This window comes from Chlamydotis macqueenii, chromosome 7 (genome assembly GCF_036417535.1).
Source record: "Chlamydotis macqueenii isolate bChlMac1 chromosome 7, bChlMac1.mat, whole genome shotgun sequence".
In the NCBI taxonomy this organism is placed as follows: Eukaryota; Metazoa; Chordata; class Aves; order Otidiformes; family Otididae; genus Chlamydotis; species Chlamydotis macqueenii.
In genome coordinates, this window is record NC_141562.1 from 19311681 (window position 1) to 19328262 (window position 16582).

Genomic DNA, 16582 nt, shown 5'->3' on the forward strand with positions numbered 1-16582 from the left:
CAAGTCCACAGGGCAGGGGCTTCAGATGCTCTCTTTTTCTCCAGTCTGCAGTGCAAGCAGGGAAGGTTCATGCCTAGAGGCAAATGACCACGTGTTTGTATTTATAAAGGTCCATGGCTCAGCAGTAAAGTGCACTGTGAGAAAGAGTGCTGGGAGAGTTTATTTGCTGAAATGGGAAGTGAGAAAATGAAACCTTCTGAAAGAGAAACAACAGAATGAGGAACAGAAATAGTTGCATCAAGCTGTCTTTGAAGGGGAATAATCAAATGGAGCTATACAGAGAAAGAAGGGAATAGTCAGGGACTAGGGAAATATTTTGCTACCAAAGCCCCCCCAAGCCTCTGTCTCTCCTGTCCACACTACATCACAGTCCTGTGCTGTACTCCCTGTTCCAGCCCAATGTGACCACAGGTTCCAGGACACCTAAAGACCTGTTAGCACCATGGGGCAAGCTGCCCATGCTCAGACTGCCTGTGCCAGTTGCTTCACATCTCCACTACCAACCTGATACAGATATAAACTCAACCTGGCAAGGGGAAGAGGCACATGGTAGCTCTGGCCAGTCACCCAGCCCAAAGAGAAGAGGATGCACCATCCTCTCTCCTGTGTCCTGCTATCCTAAGCACACTGTGCTCATTTTTTAAGGGGCTTGGCATGCTCCCAGCCAGAGCAGCCATCCCAGGGCAGGAATGGAAATTGGAGGGGGAGCCTCGGGTGCAACAGCCTCCCCCATTTATCCTCCTTCCATTCTCTACAGAGCCAGACAAGTCCTGCTGCTCTCTGTCCCAGCCCTTGGAGTGGCAGCAGTGCAGACAGGGATGCTGCAGGCCTGGCAGGTTTCCCACCTGTAGCGGCAATCCTGCCACCACTAGTGCTTGTAGCATCCCACCCCAGCTGTAGCCCTGGAAAGGCTCAGTACTTGTCCCGTATTAAGACGATTAGGTCAAGCATGAAGTTCCTACTACCAGGCTATTTCTAAGCTTTTCCTAAGAGACAACTAGACAAACAAAAATTATAGCAACTAGGTGTCCCCCAGTTCTTTGCTTGTCCAGGCCGGTAGAGCCCAGCAGGCTATTATATACCAGCACATACTGGTAATGAGTGGAAACATCACAGTTTTGCCTGGAGGTCTCACACACAAACACGTGTGCCATCTGCCCCAGATCACTGGCCAACAGGTGTTTCCAGACATTAATCAGTCAGGACAGTATGAAGAATGCCCACCCACCTGATAAATTCCTGAAAACCTGCTTAGAAAAAATGTGAGTGGAAGGAAAAAGTGTTTAGGGAAAGGCAGGAGAGTGTTAACTCAGGTGGGAGAATAGAGACATGTTATGGGTGAGAGCTTCAACAGACAAATAATGGTTTGCAGGAAATGAGAGGTAGTGAGAGGAGACAGAGCAAAGTATTTCTTGTAAAGAATGATGAATACCTTCTCTTGAAGACAGCAGAACAGCTCAATGATAACACAGATTCTGAAAAAATGCAAAGTGCAGCAAGATACTCCTAGGGAGGTTCTTAGTTGTTCTTATTTGGTACAAAGTTTGGAGGAGAGGATTCAAGGGGGTCTTGCTGCTCCTTGTGCTTTCAATCAGTCTGGCTGGTGGTTCCAACAGCACATACAGAGAGCCCCTCCCCTAACGCTTAAAGCAGGAGCAGACAAGACCAAAGGACCAGTCCTCAGTGTACGGAGAGATTACATGAGTTGCCCAAGCTCATGGTGAGAATCTGTGGCAAAGGAAGGAGCTGTCTCCTGAGGGAGGAAGGGCCTGATACAGGATCTCATCCATAAAACTGAGCATCTTTGGGCCAAGAAGGGAGAGGGTCTCCAACAGTTCAAGGCATGCTGTGCATGCAGCATTGCTGTCAGCAGGTATGCAACAAGCTGCAGACCTGGCTGGGTCATCATGCCTTACCTGAAGACTTTACACCCCTCATCCCATAGATGTAAATATCTTTGACGAAGGCCTGGAGCTCCACATCCTCACACACCCTCTCATCGCTCTCATAGTAGATATGAATCACATCCTCTGCAAAACTACAGACACATGAACAAATTAACAAGACAAAATGAAACAGAGAAAGCAAGCCTGCCATTCCCTGGAGACATTCTACTGACCTTGCAGAGGAGGCAGATGCTGCACGGGGAAAGAGAGAAGGGCAAAAGGAAGTCTCAACACCCTCCTACATTCCCACTAGCAGTGGGAATGCACAGAGGCAACTTTGATTCATTTCTGACTGCAGCATCACTTCCTCCCCCAACAAAAAGATGCTGGATCACACTGCATCCCCTGAAAAGTCCTGTGCACTTTATTCTCATATTGGACGCTTTGCTCTTGCCTAGACCTCTGTCCTCACATCTACATCCTTTTCTTCACTTAATACAGACTCCCTCTGGCATAAACACATGGCTCTCACACTGGGAATGGAGGTTCCCCAACTGTGATATCGGCACCATCCCCTGTATGTGGGATACTGCAAAGCTGCTCCTGAGTACCATTAAAAAAGCTGATCCCCTCCTACTGCACATCCTTTTCACAAAACCCAAGTGGCACACTCCAAAGTGCGTGTTGGCCCAGGAAACTTCTCTTGGGGAGAAGAGGTCTAGACCTTTTTCCTACGCCCACTGCATACAGCAGACATCTCCTCCCTGTTCAGTTCCTCTTCTCAAAATCTCTCCTTCAATACAAGCTTCCCAAGCTAATTCACCTCAGAAAGAAAGGCTCTTAAAAACTAAGATAACAGAAATAGTTCTGAAAGCAGCAAAAATAGGAAAGTCTGATTTCCTGCAGATTTGCCTCTCATGACTGAATGACTGGTCAACTGAGCTATGCTGAGATACTTTGTTAGCTCTGCAGGTACCTACCATCTCTTGCTAAATATTTTGACAACAACACATAGGGTGAAACACTTGACTGCAGAAGATGACCAATGGGATTAAGAATTGTTATCCAATACGGATTTATCCCCTAATAAGCTATAAATTTATTGCAATTTGAAGACTTTTACAAATCTGTCAGTGTGATTTCTATTACCCAACCAAGTCAACAGTTGTTATTGAGGTAGACAAACAACTGCATAAACAGAGGCTTTTTGGCTTCCAGAGGAAGCCAAAAGAAAAAAAGTCCTGCAACGTGCAGCAATAAAGATGCCCTGCATAAGCTCTGCTTGCATCACCTGGCATCTGTGCTAAATGCACACAGAAGGTAATCCTTCTTTTACACGACCTTCTCTTAGACCTCATTCCATACAAATATAAATTAGCATACAAAATGTGGATGAGGCCTTTTGGGCTGGAATATCTACCTGCAGTTAGACCAGAAAGAAAAAGCTGAGTATTAGAGAAGGGATTTAAAAATTTGCCATGTGATCTTCAGTGTTTCTGTAGGGACATCCTTATCACCTTTCTTAACTCTAGGCCATCTACCACATGTGAAGCAATGCTGGGGATAGAAGTTACTTCATCAAAAGAGTGGAGACTGACACCCCTGCAGAGTGCAGGAGATTCATGGTGACTAGAACATGCAGGACTGTGGGTTCATGGGTCAGGATATCATGCACTCAAAAGGGTACTGCCCATGCCACTTACAAACCAAATTATTCACTTACGAGGAATCTCTCAGTCAAGTCTGAGGCGGTGTAACATCTTTCTCGAGCTCGGTTAACACCCACAGTCAAACTAAATTGAGTTGACTAAGTACTATCCGGTATTTGAAAAGGCATACCTCAATCAGAGAAGAAAACACAGGAAAGAGAAGAGGGACAAAAAATGGACCTTATCAAAAAAACAACTACAGAAAAGTTATAACTTCCTTTTCTCTCAAACGGGCACTAACAATTGCAGGAAATACTGCAAGATAACCCCTTGCCAAAACACAGAGAAAACATAGGAGACAAAGATGTAACACTTTAAACATTATGCTTGCATTATAAACCCCCTACTTTGAGTACAGAAAAGATTTGATTTTTAATGAACACACTTTTCAAAAGCCACATACTAGAAATAGCTGCATGTTTAGGAAGCAACTTATGCCATGCAAGAATATATTGTTTTTTAAATGAAATGCCACTGTAGAATAAAAAAATACATATGAATAATTCCATTCTGAGGCAGCGTTTCATATCTGAAAAGGAGCCAAGTTTGTGTGGTCAAGCAGCCTTGCAGTACCTCTCCTGACTCAGAAATGCTGCCCTTTCTGACAAAAATTGGGCCTTGCAATTTTAAGGCATTTTAAGAAAGGTTTTGCTTGAATCAGTTAATGCCTAATTTATTGAGTTTCAAAACACAATTCTCATGCAAGCCAAGCTTATATTTCCACTCCACAAGAACCTTGACAAGCTCACATGGCTGGCTCAGAGAGCTGGGTTCTCTCTTGGTTTGTGCATAGCTTAAGAAAAAAAAGCTAATTAAATTCCTTTTGCAGGGCTAAATTCCAACTGGCTAAACTGTGTGAAATCCTATAGAAGAGTACAAAATTACAAAGGGACCTCTGAAATACTGAATGCAAGAAAACAAGCTGAAAAAAAAGCAGGAATTCAGAGTCTTTTGAAAGTGTGTGCTTGACTATATATTTTTCCTCAGATGAGATATACTGTATGGAAAAGACACCACATGACTAAACAGGCCAGGTGCTGTTCACAAAGCTGTGACAAAGACAAAAGTGAGCAGAGAGAAAACGAAGTCATGTTTCTGTTACAGTGACTTTGTCAGCCATTTCTAGAACTTCCATCTCTTACTTCTTTATAGCCTCCCAGACTTTAATGCCGTCGTCGCGGTAATAGTAGTAGGGGATATCCTCTCTGCTGTCCATCCCTTTAGCTTTGATCTCCTCTGGAAAGCAGAGGGAGCTGTAAGTTAGATCCTTCATTGCTTTCTGCACCATTTGTACATGTCCTCCTCCACCTGTAGCATTTGCCTGCAGGAAGAATGGCAAGACAGGAACAATAGGAGATTATGTTCACTTTGTGCTGAGGTTGGCTTTCCAAATTCACAGGTGATGGTATTCAAACTGCTGATGAATATTTTTCAAGGAGAAAACCACATCTCCACACAAACAAGTACAAAACTGCACAGATCTACTGCAACTGTGCATTTCAACTTCAGAGATTTCACACCATGAATCACTGTTAATATCCACATTTTCCCCATAGGTAAAGCACCTTCTTATAATGGAATACAGTAATAAAGCACAGCAACATCAAAATATCGAACCCAAAGCACTTCCTGCCAGTCCTAGGCTCCAGAACCAGCGTATGTGTGAAGGAAGGCAGCCAGCAGCATGTTAGAACAGGGCTTTTGCTAAACCACCCACTGTTGTTACAGAGTCGTTTATGAGAAAGTGTTTAGGGATGCAGGCTACCATTAGCCACCCTGGAATTTAAGCCAGGAGACCAAACCCTCTGGGTGGCTACCGATGAGGACTGGTCAGGGTTTCAGTATACATTACATTTAGAAAACACAGTGTGTCCACAACAAGCAGCACTGCAAAACTCTTCAGATAACACTGCACAAAAGCTCCCAAATGTTGATTTTCTAGCATATGACACAAGTGTTGTAGCAGTAGTCAGCTTACACTTACGGTCCTCTAACTGGTTGTTCATCTACATTGGAACCAACACATTCTGGAACTCCAGGATCCCCACTGGCAGGTCTTAGCCACATACTCATCCCACACACACAGGGTACGGACATTATGCTTCTATTCAAAGGGATAGGAGTGCCTGCCAGGTCTTAGCAGTGGAATACAGAAGACAAGGAAGGTGCCTGGATTTAACCTCTCTTTTCTCCCTGGGTGAAAAACTGGAGCATGGAAGCTATTTTTAGTCTGGTGCTAGAGGTATAAGGGTGACAGAGTTGTCCTGAAACACAGGCTCCCTCTTTGGAAGGACTTCTGAAACGTCCCCAAACTTCCCATTTGCTGCTAGCATGTTGTCACAGAGACTGCTGCATGCCAACCTGTTGTGGTTCCTAGATGCAGCATGCCATTTCTGGGGCAGCCAAGGGAGGAAGAGCTAGGTACATGTTAAATAGCAGTGCAGTCAGATTTGGATGTTCAGACTTGACCTAAGACCTGCACCACAGTCTGCAATATATGGCTGTGTTTCACTGATGCATACTAAGCTGAATTTTAATCTAAGAAGATCTGCAGATCTGCTTTTTACGGCAATTCAAGAAGACAGGCTGGAATCTACACTCACTGTTTGTGGGCTTAGAAATCTCTCTTATCTACGCATCTTTCTCTTATACAAATTTCCTTTTGCAATCACAAACTCTTTTGCTCACCACCCTGCCCCAAGATGAATAACTGAGTACATAAAAGAAATTTGGGACTTAATTGTGTGCATACATGTGCAGGGATGTAGGTACACATTATAGAATCATAGAATCATTAAGGTAGGAAAAGACCTCTAATATCATCAAGTCCAACTGTCAACCCAACACCACCATACCTACTAAATCATGCCCTGGAGTGTCATGTCTACATGTTTTTTGAACAACTCCAGGCATAGTGACTACACCACTTCCCTGGGCAGTCTGTTCCAATGCTTGGCCACTCTTTCAGTAAAGAAATTTTTCCTAATATCCAATCTAAACCTCCTCTGATGCAACTTGAGGCCATTTCCTCTCATCCTATCATTTGTTACCTGGGAGAAGAGACCAACATCCACCTCACTACAACCTCCTTTCAGGCAGTTGTAAAGAACAATAAGGTCTCCTCTCAGCCTCCTCTTCTCCAGGCTAAATTATGTTACCTTGCACTCCTATACTCACAGCCCAAAGCCGTATCAGCTACAAGAGAGATACTGACTTACTACTGACATTAGCCAGTTCTGAACTGGCTACTTAGAGGTAAAAGAAAACATCTTCAGCACAACAAGGCATCATTTCAGTGTGCGAGTTTATTGGGTTATGTTTGCCCTTTAGTAGAAAGGTCAAGAAACAAGGCAATACGTGATGGTTAAAGAATAAAAACACATACAGAACCATGAAGAATAACGAAGATTCACAAAGAGGATTACTTACCTTGTCAAAAAGGCCACATTCACAGATAAGTTGTTCTCGGGCTTTGGTATTGATGGCTATTGTGAACCGCATGTGTGGCACCAAGAGCTGTGAAATGAGACAAATAATGAAAGAAGGCAAATTCTCTGAATTCAACAGCAATCAGGTGTAAAATTTGAAGTCCTGGAAGTCCTGGTGGCTTAGCTGTATGTCGCTTGACGGGGCAGCCAGCCAGACTATCTTAGTTGAGCTATCACCAGGACTTCCTTTTGGTTTGTCAAACTAATGTGATAATATCCCTGACCCACATACATCCCTTCATGCATGAACCAACCTTGAAGAGGGGATGTACAGAAGGCAGCTGCCGGAACATAGCTATGCTGAACACCTCTGAGACTAAGTGTGTCCGTAAGAGATGGGTCACTGTCTGGTGTATGTGGAAATCAGATGAGCGAACCCAAATTTTAGCTAGCAGCCAGTCATATGTGGCATCTGAAGGAAGGAATATGGGATTGTCTGGCCCAGGCTTTTGACCAAGCTGAAAGATATAAAAGAATACAAAACTCCAAGTCATTCATATTTAAGATGAGACAACAAGCAATGTGTCCCTTTAAAGACCCTAACAGTAAGCCCACCTGGATTGCAATGGGTACAATTTTATTCTGCAGATTCTTATAAAGCAGACAGATAGGTGCAGCCAAGTACTGTATTGTGCATGGGTCTGTTTTATTGGCATCCACATCATCCAGCAGCTCGTAGTCCACAATGAAAATGTTTCCTTGCTGAGGAAGTAAAAAAAAAAAAAAAAAACAAAACCAATCAAAACCAACAAAAAACCAACCAAAGAAACCATGATGTGTTTTAACAGAGTGCAAGCAGCAAGGCTCAGAACAAGGGTCAGGAAGTCTTGGCCAGAGGTTGGCTTGTGTCCTGTGGTTACGAGCAGCCACTGCTCCACCCTTGCTCACGGTGGCTCAGGGACAATGCCACTGAGACAGTAAGCACCTTTATGCAAACTACCTGACTTACATCTGCTGAGTCTGATAGTGAGCCTTTCAGCAAAGAGCCACTATGTATTTGGCAGTCATGCAGTGACACTAAGATGCAAACAGGTTTCACACTGCCAGCTGAAGAGACCTCCGTGCTCATCATACAAATAAAGCAAGGCACCACCCTTACCAACCCTTCTTCAGCACATTCATTCAACTCTGCGAGTGATAACAGGGTAAGACTCTACCAGGAAAAGGAGAGGCACTTATTCGCTCTGAGGCAGTCGGTCAATCTCTAACCTTTCAGAGGAAACCACTGTAAAAGGACCCTTCACCTCCTGGTGATGTCTCTTTAATTGGACCTGGAGAAAGACATGACCTGCAGCTCCATGACAGCAGGAGAAAACAGTCAACAGAAGTGTTGCCAGTCTGCAGAGACAACCAGCTTTGCCATGATCAATCATACAGTCTGCAGAGAGGAGATGTGGCTGAAGGCAGTTAGAACAGAGTTTCGAGGTTAGAAGATATGAGAAGGAACAGATGGAGCCCAGTCTGGCTCAGACCCATACCTTCACTTCTTCCTCCAAGGTCAGGTTCCTCTCCAGACTGCATTCTACCATATCCATAGTCACAGGCAACTTCTTGGGTATCTCTGTGCATCTCCGGATGAGCACAGGATTACATCCATTCAGGAACTGGTAGCCAAACATAAAATCTTCCTTCCAGTGCTGCATCACGTATTCTAGAGGAAAGAGAAGCCTGCAGCATCAATATCTGCACTGCATCAATATCCTATTGCATTGTAGGATTCCTCCTTTTCTCCCCACCTTTTGTTATACTGCACTGCAACTTTGACTAAAGAAAGTAGCAAGAAAAGGATTCAAAAGGTGCCATAGAGTTTTAAGAAAAATCACTTAAGTTAAATGGGCAATGTAATCTTTGCTTTTCACTTAGAGAAGAATTAAGTTGATAATAATTTGTTTATCCATGTACAGAAGCAATTAGGAGTAAAATAATCCACTCATGTAAAATACTCTCTCCATCTGCAGACCACTTTCTCAGGTTTTCCATATTTTTAAATCTCAGTCTTCAAATCTCAGGGTATGCAGTACAGAGGGATGAGTCCAAAAAAGATGGCACAGGCAGGAGAAGGGAAATACAGAGCAACATGGATGGGGAAAGAACAGGAAGTGGCTGGAGCTGTTCTCTTAGCTGGAGCTGAGTGAGGGACACATGGGGAAGGATTTTGACTTTGACTCAGTAAAACTGCTCATTCGCTGTTTTATTTGTTTAACTTTTTTTTTTTCCTCTGTTTATTTTTCAACTGCTAATATAAACCCAGATTAACATATCTTCTTAATTAAATGCTAGTTTTGGGTACTCCATGTCTTTACTGTTACATACGTAATACTACTGGGTGTTTTCCACAATTGCAGTGTTCTGGTTCATAATGTCATGTTGTCACTTCAGCTTACAAGTTTAGAGTCAGAAAAAAAACCATGATTAATGTGAAAAATCCTAGTGGTGTCTTCAGGGGAAAAATCAAGCAAGTAAAGTTTTCCACTATTGACTATATTCAGACAAGGCAGAACCTTTTCTGAAAGCAATTTATTTTTCTGCAAAAGGTGAAAGTATGAAAAAGATAGGCCTGAAGGAATGCAGTGATAATTAAAAAAAAAAAAAAAAGCTCAAAAATCACAACACTTTCTAATAGAGCGGGAAAAAGTTAAGTTTAGCTAAAGTTGACATTTACATATTCTCGGTCAATTGCATAATGAGTCTGGAGCTGTATCTGAAGTCTACACCAACCAAAAATTTGCTCATCACCTTAGATGGAAACTACGTGACTGAAAAATGCCTTGAACCACCTTCTCCATTAGCCCTGTTTCTCCCAAGTAAGTAGATTCAGACTTGCATTAACATAACTGAGACCAATATTTAACGTTTAAAACTCACAGAATTGGCACTTTCCTCATAAGTATGGAAATGTTATCAATTAAATTAATTGTAGATCATATCTAATTCCTGTATTGAAAGTACTTTAGGAAGTAATCTTATTAAATATAACAAATTGCTATAATTAATTTTTAATAGCTCTGGCCACCTTGTATTCTTTATTTTATACTCGACATTGCAGAAATTACTCTTATTTCTGTTAACTGGTCCTTAGGCAGCCTGAAGAGGAGCAAAACTTCAGAGAAGGAGGGAAAAATATTTTCCTTTGCAGAGTCTGATCAAGCTATTCACACACATTTGAGAAGCCACACGCTAACCAATTTATAGTATCTATGTATCTATTATATCCCATAATACAGTAAAATGAAGTAAAATAATGTTTGTCCATGGTTACATGGGCAATAGTATAAGGTCGGGTCTGGCTCAAAAATCAAAGGCTTCCCAGCCCTGCTTTATAGAAATCACACCATGAATTTCAAAACTCATGTCTGCCTGCAATTCTTTTTACTGAGTTGTCAAGTAAAAGCATTTTTGTAGTGAAAAGGGTTAGCGAGAAGTAGTATTTTGTCTTTGATACATTAATAATACATCAACGGAGTTTTTAACAGTATAAAAAATACTGCAGAAACTGAATGGCCCTGAATACAAAAGTGAAACTCACACTCAGAGAGGGATTTTTGTCTTTTTGTAAGAAGCTGTGAGTATGAAATGGCAAGCACAGCAGGACATTTAATGCAGTTCGCACAACTAATTCTGACATATTTTTTAAAAGATATGAAACTTTAGATAAATGCCACAAGCCTTTTCAGGCCTAGCTCAGACTAATTTCCAGTAAGAACCACATTTCCTTGGGTTGTGGTCTGATGGCCCGTCCTTGCTGCAGCAGGACCAGGTGAAGAAGTTACAGCTCCCAGGTCACTCCTACCTCTTTGCAACCCATCCCCAGCTCTGTTGGCCTAACAGTACAGGCTTTTATGCCTGAAATGAGTTCTTTCAAAATGACCCCTTTTGGCAAAAATCTACCTCTGAAAAGCATTTGAGCGGCCACCTGCCATTGACAAAAATGGCCCAGCAGCAGAACCCTCCTCATGTTGGGACAGGCTTGAGAAGCTGGGACTGTTAGCCGCAGTGCAACCAGGACTAAGCACATGACTGGGCTGTTAGGCAACAGCCTTTCATCTGTCTGTGTAAGAGGCAAGAGGGATCACCCTCATACTTGCCTTTAGCAGAGAACATTTCCAAACGTGCCTCTTTGGAGATTTTCCATGTATTTAGATAGCTGAAGTGGGACATACACGATCAAACTTTCAAAAATGCCTTAAAAGCTAATACGCTCAGAAAAGCACTCCCACTAAGCTATTTCTAGCATTAGGTGCTAAACACTTTTGAAAATTTGTCCTATGGGACTTGCACATATCTGAAAACACATTTCTAAAAGCCAAAAGGGACTGTGATGCCCAACTGGCCTGACCTGCAGTATAGCTCAGGACAGAGAAGGTCACTGAGCAATTCCCAGTAATTTCAGTTTGTGTGAGATCAGAAGCCTGCAAGACCAAAAAGCAAAGTTATGGTGAGATCAGCAATTTGAAATTACAGTTTATTTATGAAAAACCATGGGAGAGCAGAAGTGTGGGTAGCCACTTCCATCCTAACTAGATATGTACAAGACAATTAATTAGTCAGTCTATGATGCAAACATGAGCAAACGCTGATAAACCCACCAGAGATTGTGTTGCTGATTCTGACAAAGATCCTCTCAAAATCTGCGAAATCACTCCAGGAGGTCTGGAACATGTGCATGAAACGGTTGACATAAAGATTCTCCATCCTAAAAATAAAACAAAATGAAACATCTCTGAAAAAAATAATCTCCAGTTTCTTCAATATCTTTTCCATTCTTTTCCATCCTTTTATATACCTACACACTGTTCTGGTTTTATTTAGTGAGGGGGGGAATACGGTGGTAGCTCCTGTAAGAAGCTGCTAGAAGTTGTTCCCCCTTGTCCAGTGGACTCAGCTAGGTCTATGGCGGACCCGCTGCTGCCGAAGTCCCTGCCAATTGGTAGCAGAATGTTCCCTGATGATGCCTCTGTGATAATGTATTTAAGAAGGGGAAAAACAGAAAAAAAAAAAAAAAAAAGAGAAGAAGATGTGAAGACACTGAGCGGGGGCAGAGAGGGGGAGGCGTGAGCCTTGTCGGCCTTGCAGCCCTCACCCTCTGGCTTCCCGCCAGGCAGCCGACTGGGCCCAACTCGGCCTGGCCTGGCTGCAAGATGTGGAGGAGATGAGATGTGAAGAGAACCTGAGAGGCGTCTGCCTGAGCCGATTGTGAAGAATTTCTGGTGAGAGGAACAGCTGCAGATGCCAAGGTCAGTGAAGAAGGAGGGGGAGCAGTAATGCTGCTTCTGGCAGAGATTCCCCTGCAGCCTGTGGTGACGACCATGGTGGAGCAGGCTGTCCCCCTGTAGCTCATGGAGGTCCACGGAGGAGCAGAGATTCACCTGCAGCCTGTGGAGGACCCCACGCCAGGGCAGGTGGAGGCCTGAAGGAGGCTGTGGCCCGCGGAGGGCCCTTTGGGGCAGCTGTTCTGTAGGGACTGCACCCCGTGGAAGAGATGACCCACGTTGGAGCAGTTTCACGAAGAACTGTGGCCCGTGGGAGGGACCCCACAATGAAGCAGGGGAGGAATGTGAGGAGTTCATCCTCTGGCGATGAAGCAGCAGTGTAAAGCAACAAGTGATGAACTGACCATAACCTCAATTCCCTCTTCCTCGCTGTGCCGCTCGGCGGGGGGGAAGGTTGTAGAGAAAATGTTAAGCTGGGGAAGAGGGAGGGGTGAGGGGAGGTTATCTTGTTCTCATTCTCATTATCCTGCTTTGGTTTTAGTAATGTAATAAATCAATAGTTTTCCCCAAGTCGAGTCTGTTTTGCCTGTAACAGTAACTTTAAGCATTTCTCCCTGTTCTTATCTCAAACCTCGAGCCTTTTTTTTCCTTACATTATCTCTCCCTATTCTCTTGGAGGGTGGGGGGAGTGAGAGAGAGACTGTGTAGTCTGGTCCTGACTGGAGCTAAACTATGACACACACAATACATTTTTTTAGTGGTGGAATGTGAGATAGGTCACCCTACAGAATTAAATTTGCTGGCTGTACCATTACACACATGCCTAAAAGGCATCTCAAGGGCCCAGTCCCTGCTATTGCATTTACTGAACTCCATTTTAGAGTTGTTCTCAGTAGCCTACAATGGCTGTGCTTTAAGATCTATGTCATATAAAAACTATAGTCAGAAAAACTAGTGCTTCACACATCACCAGTAGTTAGAATCAGCTGAAAGTGCAATGATCATAACTAGGACCAGTTCAGAAAAGGGTATGGCGACACAAAGAGATTGAGTGGTTTGCACAAAATCAGAACAGAGACAACCCAGGATCAATCCAGTCAGTATTCCTAAACAGAGAACAGCTCCTGTAAGTATCTACGTGACCAAGGCTAGACTGGATCCCTACAGCATAAGGCATGAGTTTTTGAGAGCTTTTTATGTGCTTGAGCTGCTGGTTAACCTTGATGCTCATCTCTAACCTCAGAAACAAATTCACTTGGTTGCAGGCATCACATGAACATGGGGGGCTGGGAGCCAGAAACATCTGACTTAAAGTGCTAATTCAGCAAAGTATTCTATCTACAACACAGTCAAGCAAGATCACTTGTACGAGATGACAAGTCCTAAATTGTTACATAAATGCTAAACTGTTGTTATTAAATAGAAATCAGTTATTTTGACTAGAAAGCAAATAATGAATTTGGAAACGAATGTTGGCTTTCCACTAACACTTCAAATGCACAAAGAAAAGCATACACATCACAAAAAGATAAGCAGGGCAGATAATGGAGTAAAGAAAGGTCAGAGTGTTGCAGGAAATCCTCACAAACAGAATTTGAGGGAGGAAGAATCCCAGGAGGGTGGATTTATAATCAGTCAACTTAGTCAGAGGAGCCTTAAAAAGACATGGATTAGAAGTGGCTGAAGATGACCAAAAGCCTGGAAAAACGGCAAGTGTTAATCTGGAGGAGGGCTCTAGACCAGCATGACCGTAACCCAGACAAAGGAGCTGGTTCTGCACTGAGCCCAGATGGGGTGCATGTAGAATGGCCTGTTTCTGCTGCTGCAGATGGCAGTTAAGGTTAAGAGGTGCCTAGAAGCATATTAGGAAGTAAAACTCAGGCAACTATCTAGCCTGGAACAAGAGATGACCTCTCCAGAAGTTTCTTCACACCTGACAGGGACACAGAATGACCATAAGATAATCAAAGGGAGGGTGACTACTGGGCAGGACTTTCTGGAGAGGGACTAGGTGTCTTAATCATGGATGAACTTCAAAGAGGAAGCATGACCATGACCAGAAGTTAAATTATTTTAAACAACATAACTAACTAACTTGAGAGGAGTTACCTGAGACTGTCTCATTTGAGAGTTTCCACTAAAGGTCCTGCAGAGCCTCTCTCCTGCTTCAGAACTGCTTTGAGATTAGAAAACACTAGACACTTGAAACAACTTGTACTGCTGCTCTCCTGCCCAGCATGCTCTTCCTACCTGGGGCTATTAGCCTGATCAAAACAAGCAGTACGCACAGTACCTGGGATCTAGTCACAAACTTGCTGTGGTTTGACTGGCTGAATGCCAAGCATGCATTCATTCTCAGATGTTTCAAAGATTACTTCCTAAAGGAAGCAGTCTTTCACATTTCCTGTCTTGAAACTTCCAAAGGACTTAGGAAATCAAAAATTGTTTCCCCCAAGAAATCAAGTACTTCTCAGATGTCTCTGGCACTTACTGGAAACCAGAGAAAGGAAAAAATGACAAGCAGTTGCTTATAGAACTTAATCTTCCCAAATGCAACCTGGTCCAAAACAGATACGCAAGCCTGTGCTTGTAGCATAGAATCCAGGGGGAGGGTTTCCATTTGCTAGATAGTGTAGGTCAGAAGCACTGAAAACCTTCAGGATTGTCCCCACCTGCATGTGATTGATCCTGTAAACTTACAGAATTATCCATTGCCAACAGGATCTAAAGATCCAGCCTTGCAACAGCAGAAGGAATCTCTACGACATCTCCCTCTAAGTTCAGTTTTGCATATCCCCAGCAAACAGGCTTTCTCCTCTCATCTTCCACTACTCCCTAAGTCTCATATAGTGCTCACAGCTCTCATGTTTTTCCTTAAATGTGCTCCCTGCCCACTGCTACACATTGCAACTCTACACCTGCCCTTGGATTTCCAGTCACATCTCCCTGTCTTCCCTCCTATGGCACTCAAACAGAAGGAAGACCCCATGCCTTCCCCCATGTATCTCCACTCCATTCATACAGATAGCTGTCCCAGTCTCTCAAAGCACAACAGGGCAGCGAGATAAGGGCTATCAAATTCATTCTCCAAAACTTTTCACAGTTCACCCATAGCATAGGTCTAGATTTTCAGTCAAATGTGCCAGACAAGAAGCTCTACTGCTCCTTGGAAAAAAACTCTTTTGTGTCATACCAGTCATACCAGTTCTCCAGAATGGAGTTTCAAGTTCCTGTTTCATGGAGAGGTACCCTTACAGTTAATGACAAAAATAGATGTCCCTGCACTCTGTTGAATTGTTCGCAAGTTTCACTTGGCTGCAACTCAGGATCTCTGACAATATGCTACAGAGTGGCAGGATGGCATTGCTAGAAGGGGAATGTAGCCTCCAAATTGGTTATGTCTACTAATGGCAAAATGGTAATCTCTGGCTTTCAGATGATGTTGCTCCTGTATCACTCAGATCTCCTAAATGAGCTGGGAAACAGCTGTTTTGCGCTGGCTAAAACAATGCCAGAAACAACAGCTCTTGGAAAACACAGATTTGTAAAAGTTTGGAACACCATGCCATTGCTAGGGTAACAAGAAAAGATCCCAATGACCTTGCATGGAGTTTGTATATTTTAATACCTCTCCTCTTCCCTTAAAGGAGATATTCCTTGCCTTTTCTGAGCTAGACTATTTCTTGAAGCTGGGCCAAGAGAAGAGCTGCACAGTGTGACTGAAAGGCTTAATTATTGTCAACAGCCAGTGGAGAGAAGTATCTCTAGGGGGCGACTCTGAGAGCTAAGTAAAAAGCCTAAGGTGTCAGATCCCAACAGTCCTTCTTCCTATGCCTTTCACCAGTGCCTCCTCCGCCTGTTTACAGTCAAAACAGTGTATAATGAGAATACAGAGGCTCAGTCAGTTCCCAGAGTAAAAAGCTTAAAATACTGATATTTGGGGGGAAAAATAAAAAAAAAAAAATCCCTTCCATTCTTTCCTTCTTTGATTGACTGCAGATCCAGGATTCAGCTGGGAGAAAAGTTAAATTTTGAGATTTCAATAAAACCTAAAAGAAGATCAGATCCTTACTTTGCCCCAAAAGAGATTTTGCAAAACTCCTGAAGTTCCACAAACACTTACGCTTTAGAGTAGTTCAGAATGAAGTCAATTCCTTTCTCATTGTCAAACTGGATGTCACGAGGCAGTTCACTGTGAGAATGGGCATCGATGCTCAAAGGAAAGCCTGGATGCCACTCCTTCCAGCTGAGTAAACAAAATAGGTTGGATTAATCATATAATCTTACCA

The 16582-nt window shown here is 43.2% G+C and overlaps 1 protein-coding gene across 2 annotated transcripts in view; it reads right to left on the reverse strand.

The window, feature by feature from the left end:
• The window catches only part of ALOX5 (arachidonate 5-lipoxygenase), a 35750-nt gene that overhangs the window by 4513 nt on the left and 14655 nt on the right, over positions 1 to 16582 (reverse strand). For both annotated transcript variants that reach the window (XM_086752566.1, XM_086752565.1), the window contains exons 4-11: positions 16417 to 16539; positions 11670 to 11776; positions 8562 to 8734; positions 7639 to 7785; positions 7338 to 7541; positions 7025 to 7111; positions 4738 to 4916; positions 1917 to 2038 (exon numbers count right to left, since the gene is read on the reverse strand). In XM_086752566.1, the coding sequence (XP_086608692.1) occupies positions 1917 to 2038; positions 4738 to 4916; positions 7025 to 7111; positions 7338 to 7541; positions 7639 to 7785; positions 8562 to 8734; positions 11670 to 11776; positions 16417 to 16539 (1142 nt within the window). The remainder of the gene's footprint in view (positions 1 to 1916; positions 2039 to 4737; positions 4917 to 7024; positions 7112 to 7337; positions 7542 to 7638; positions 7786 to 8561; positions 8735 to 11669; positions 11777 to 16416; positions 16540 to 16582) is intronic.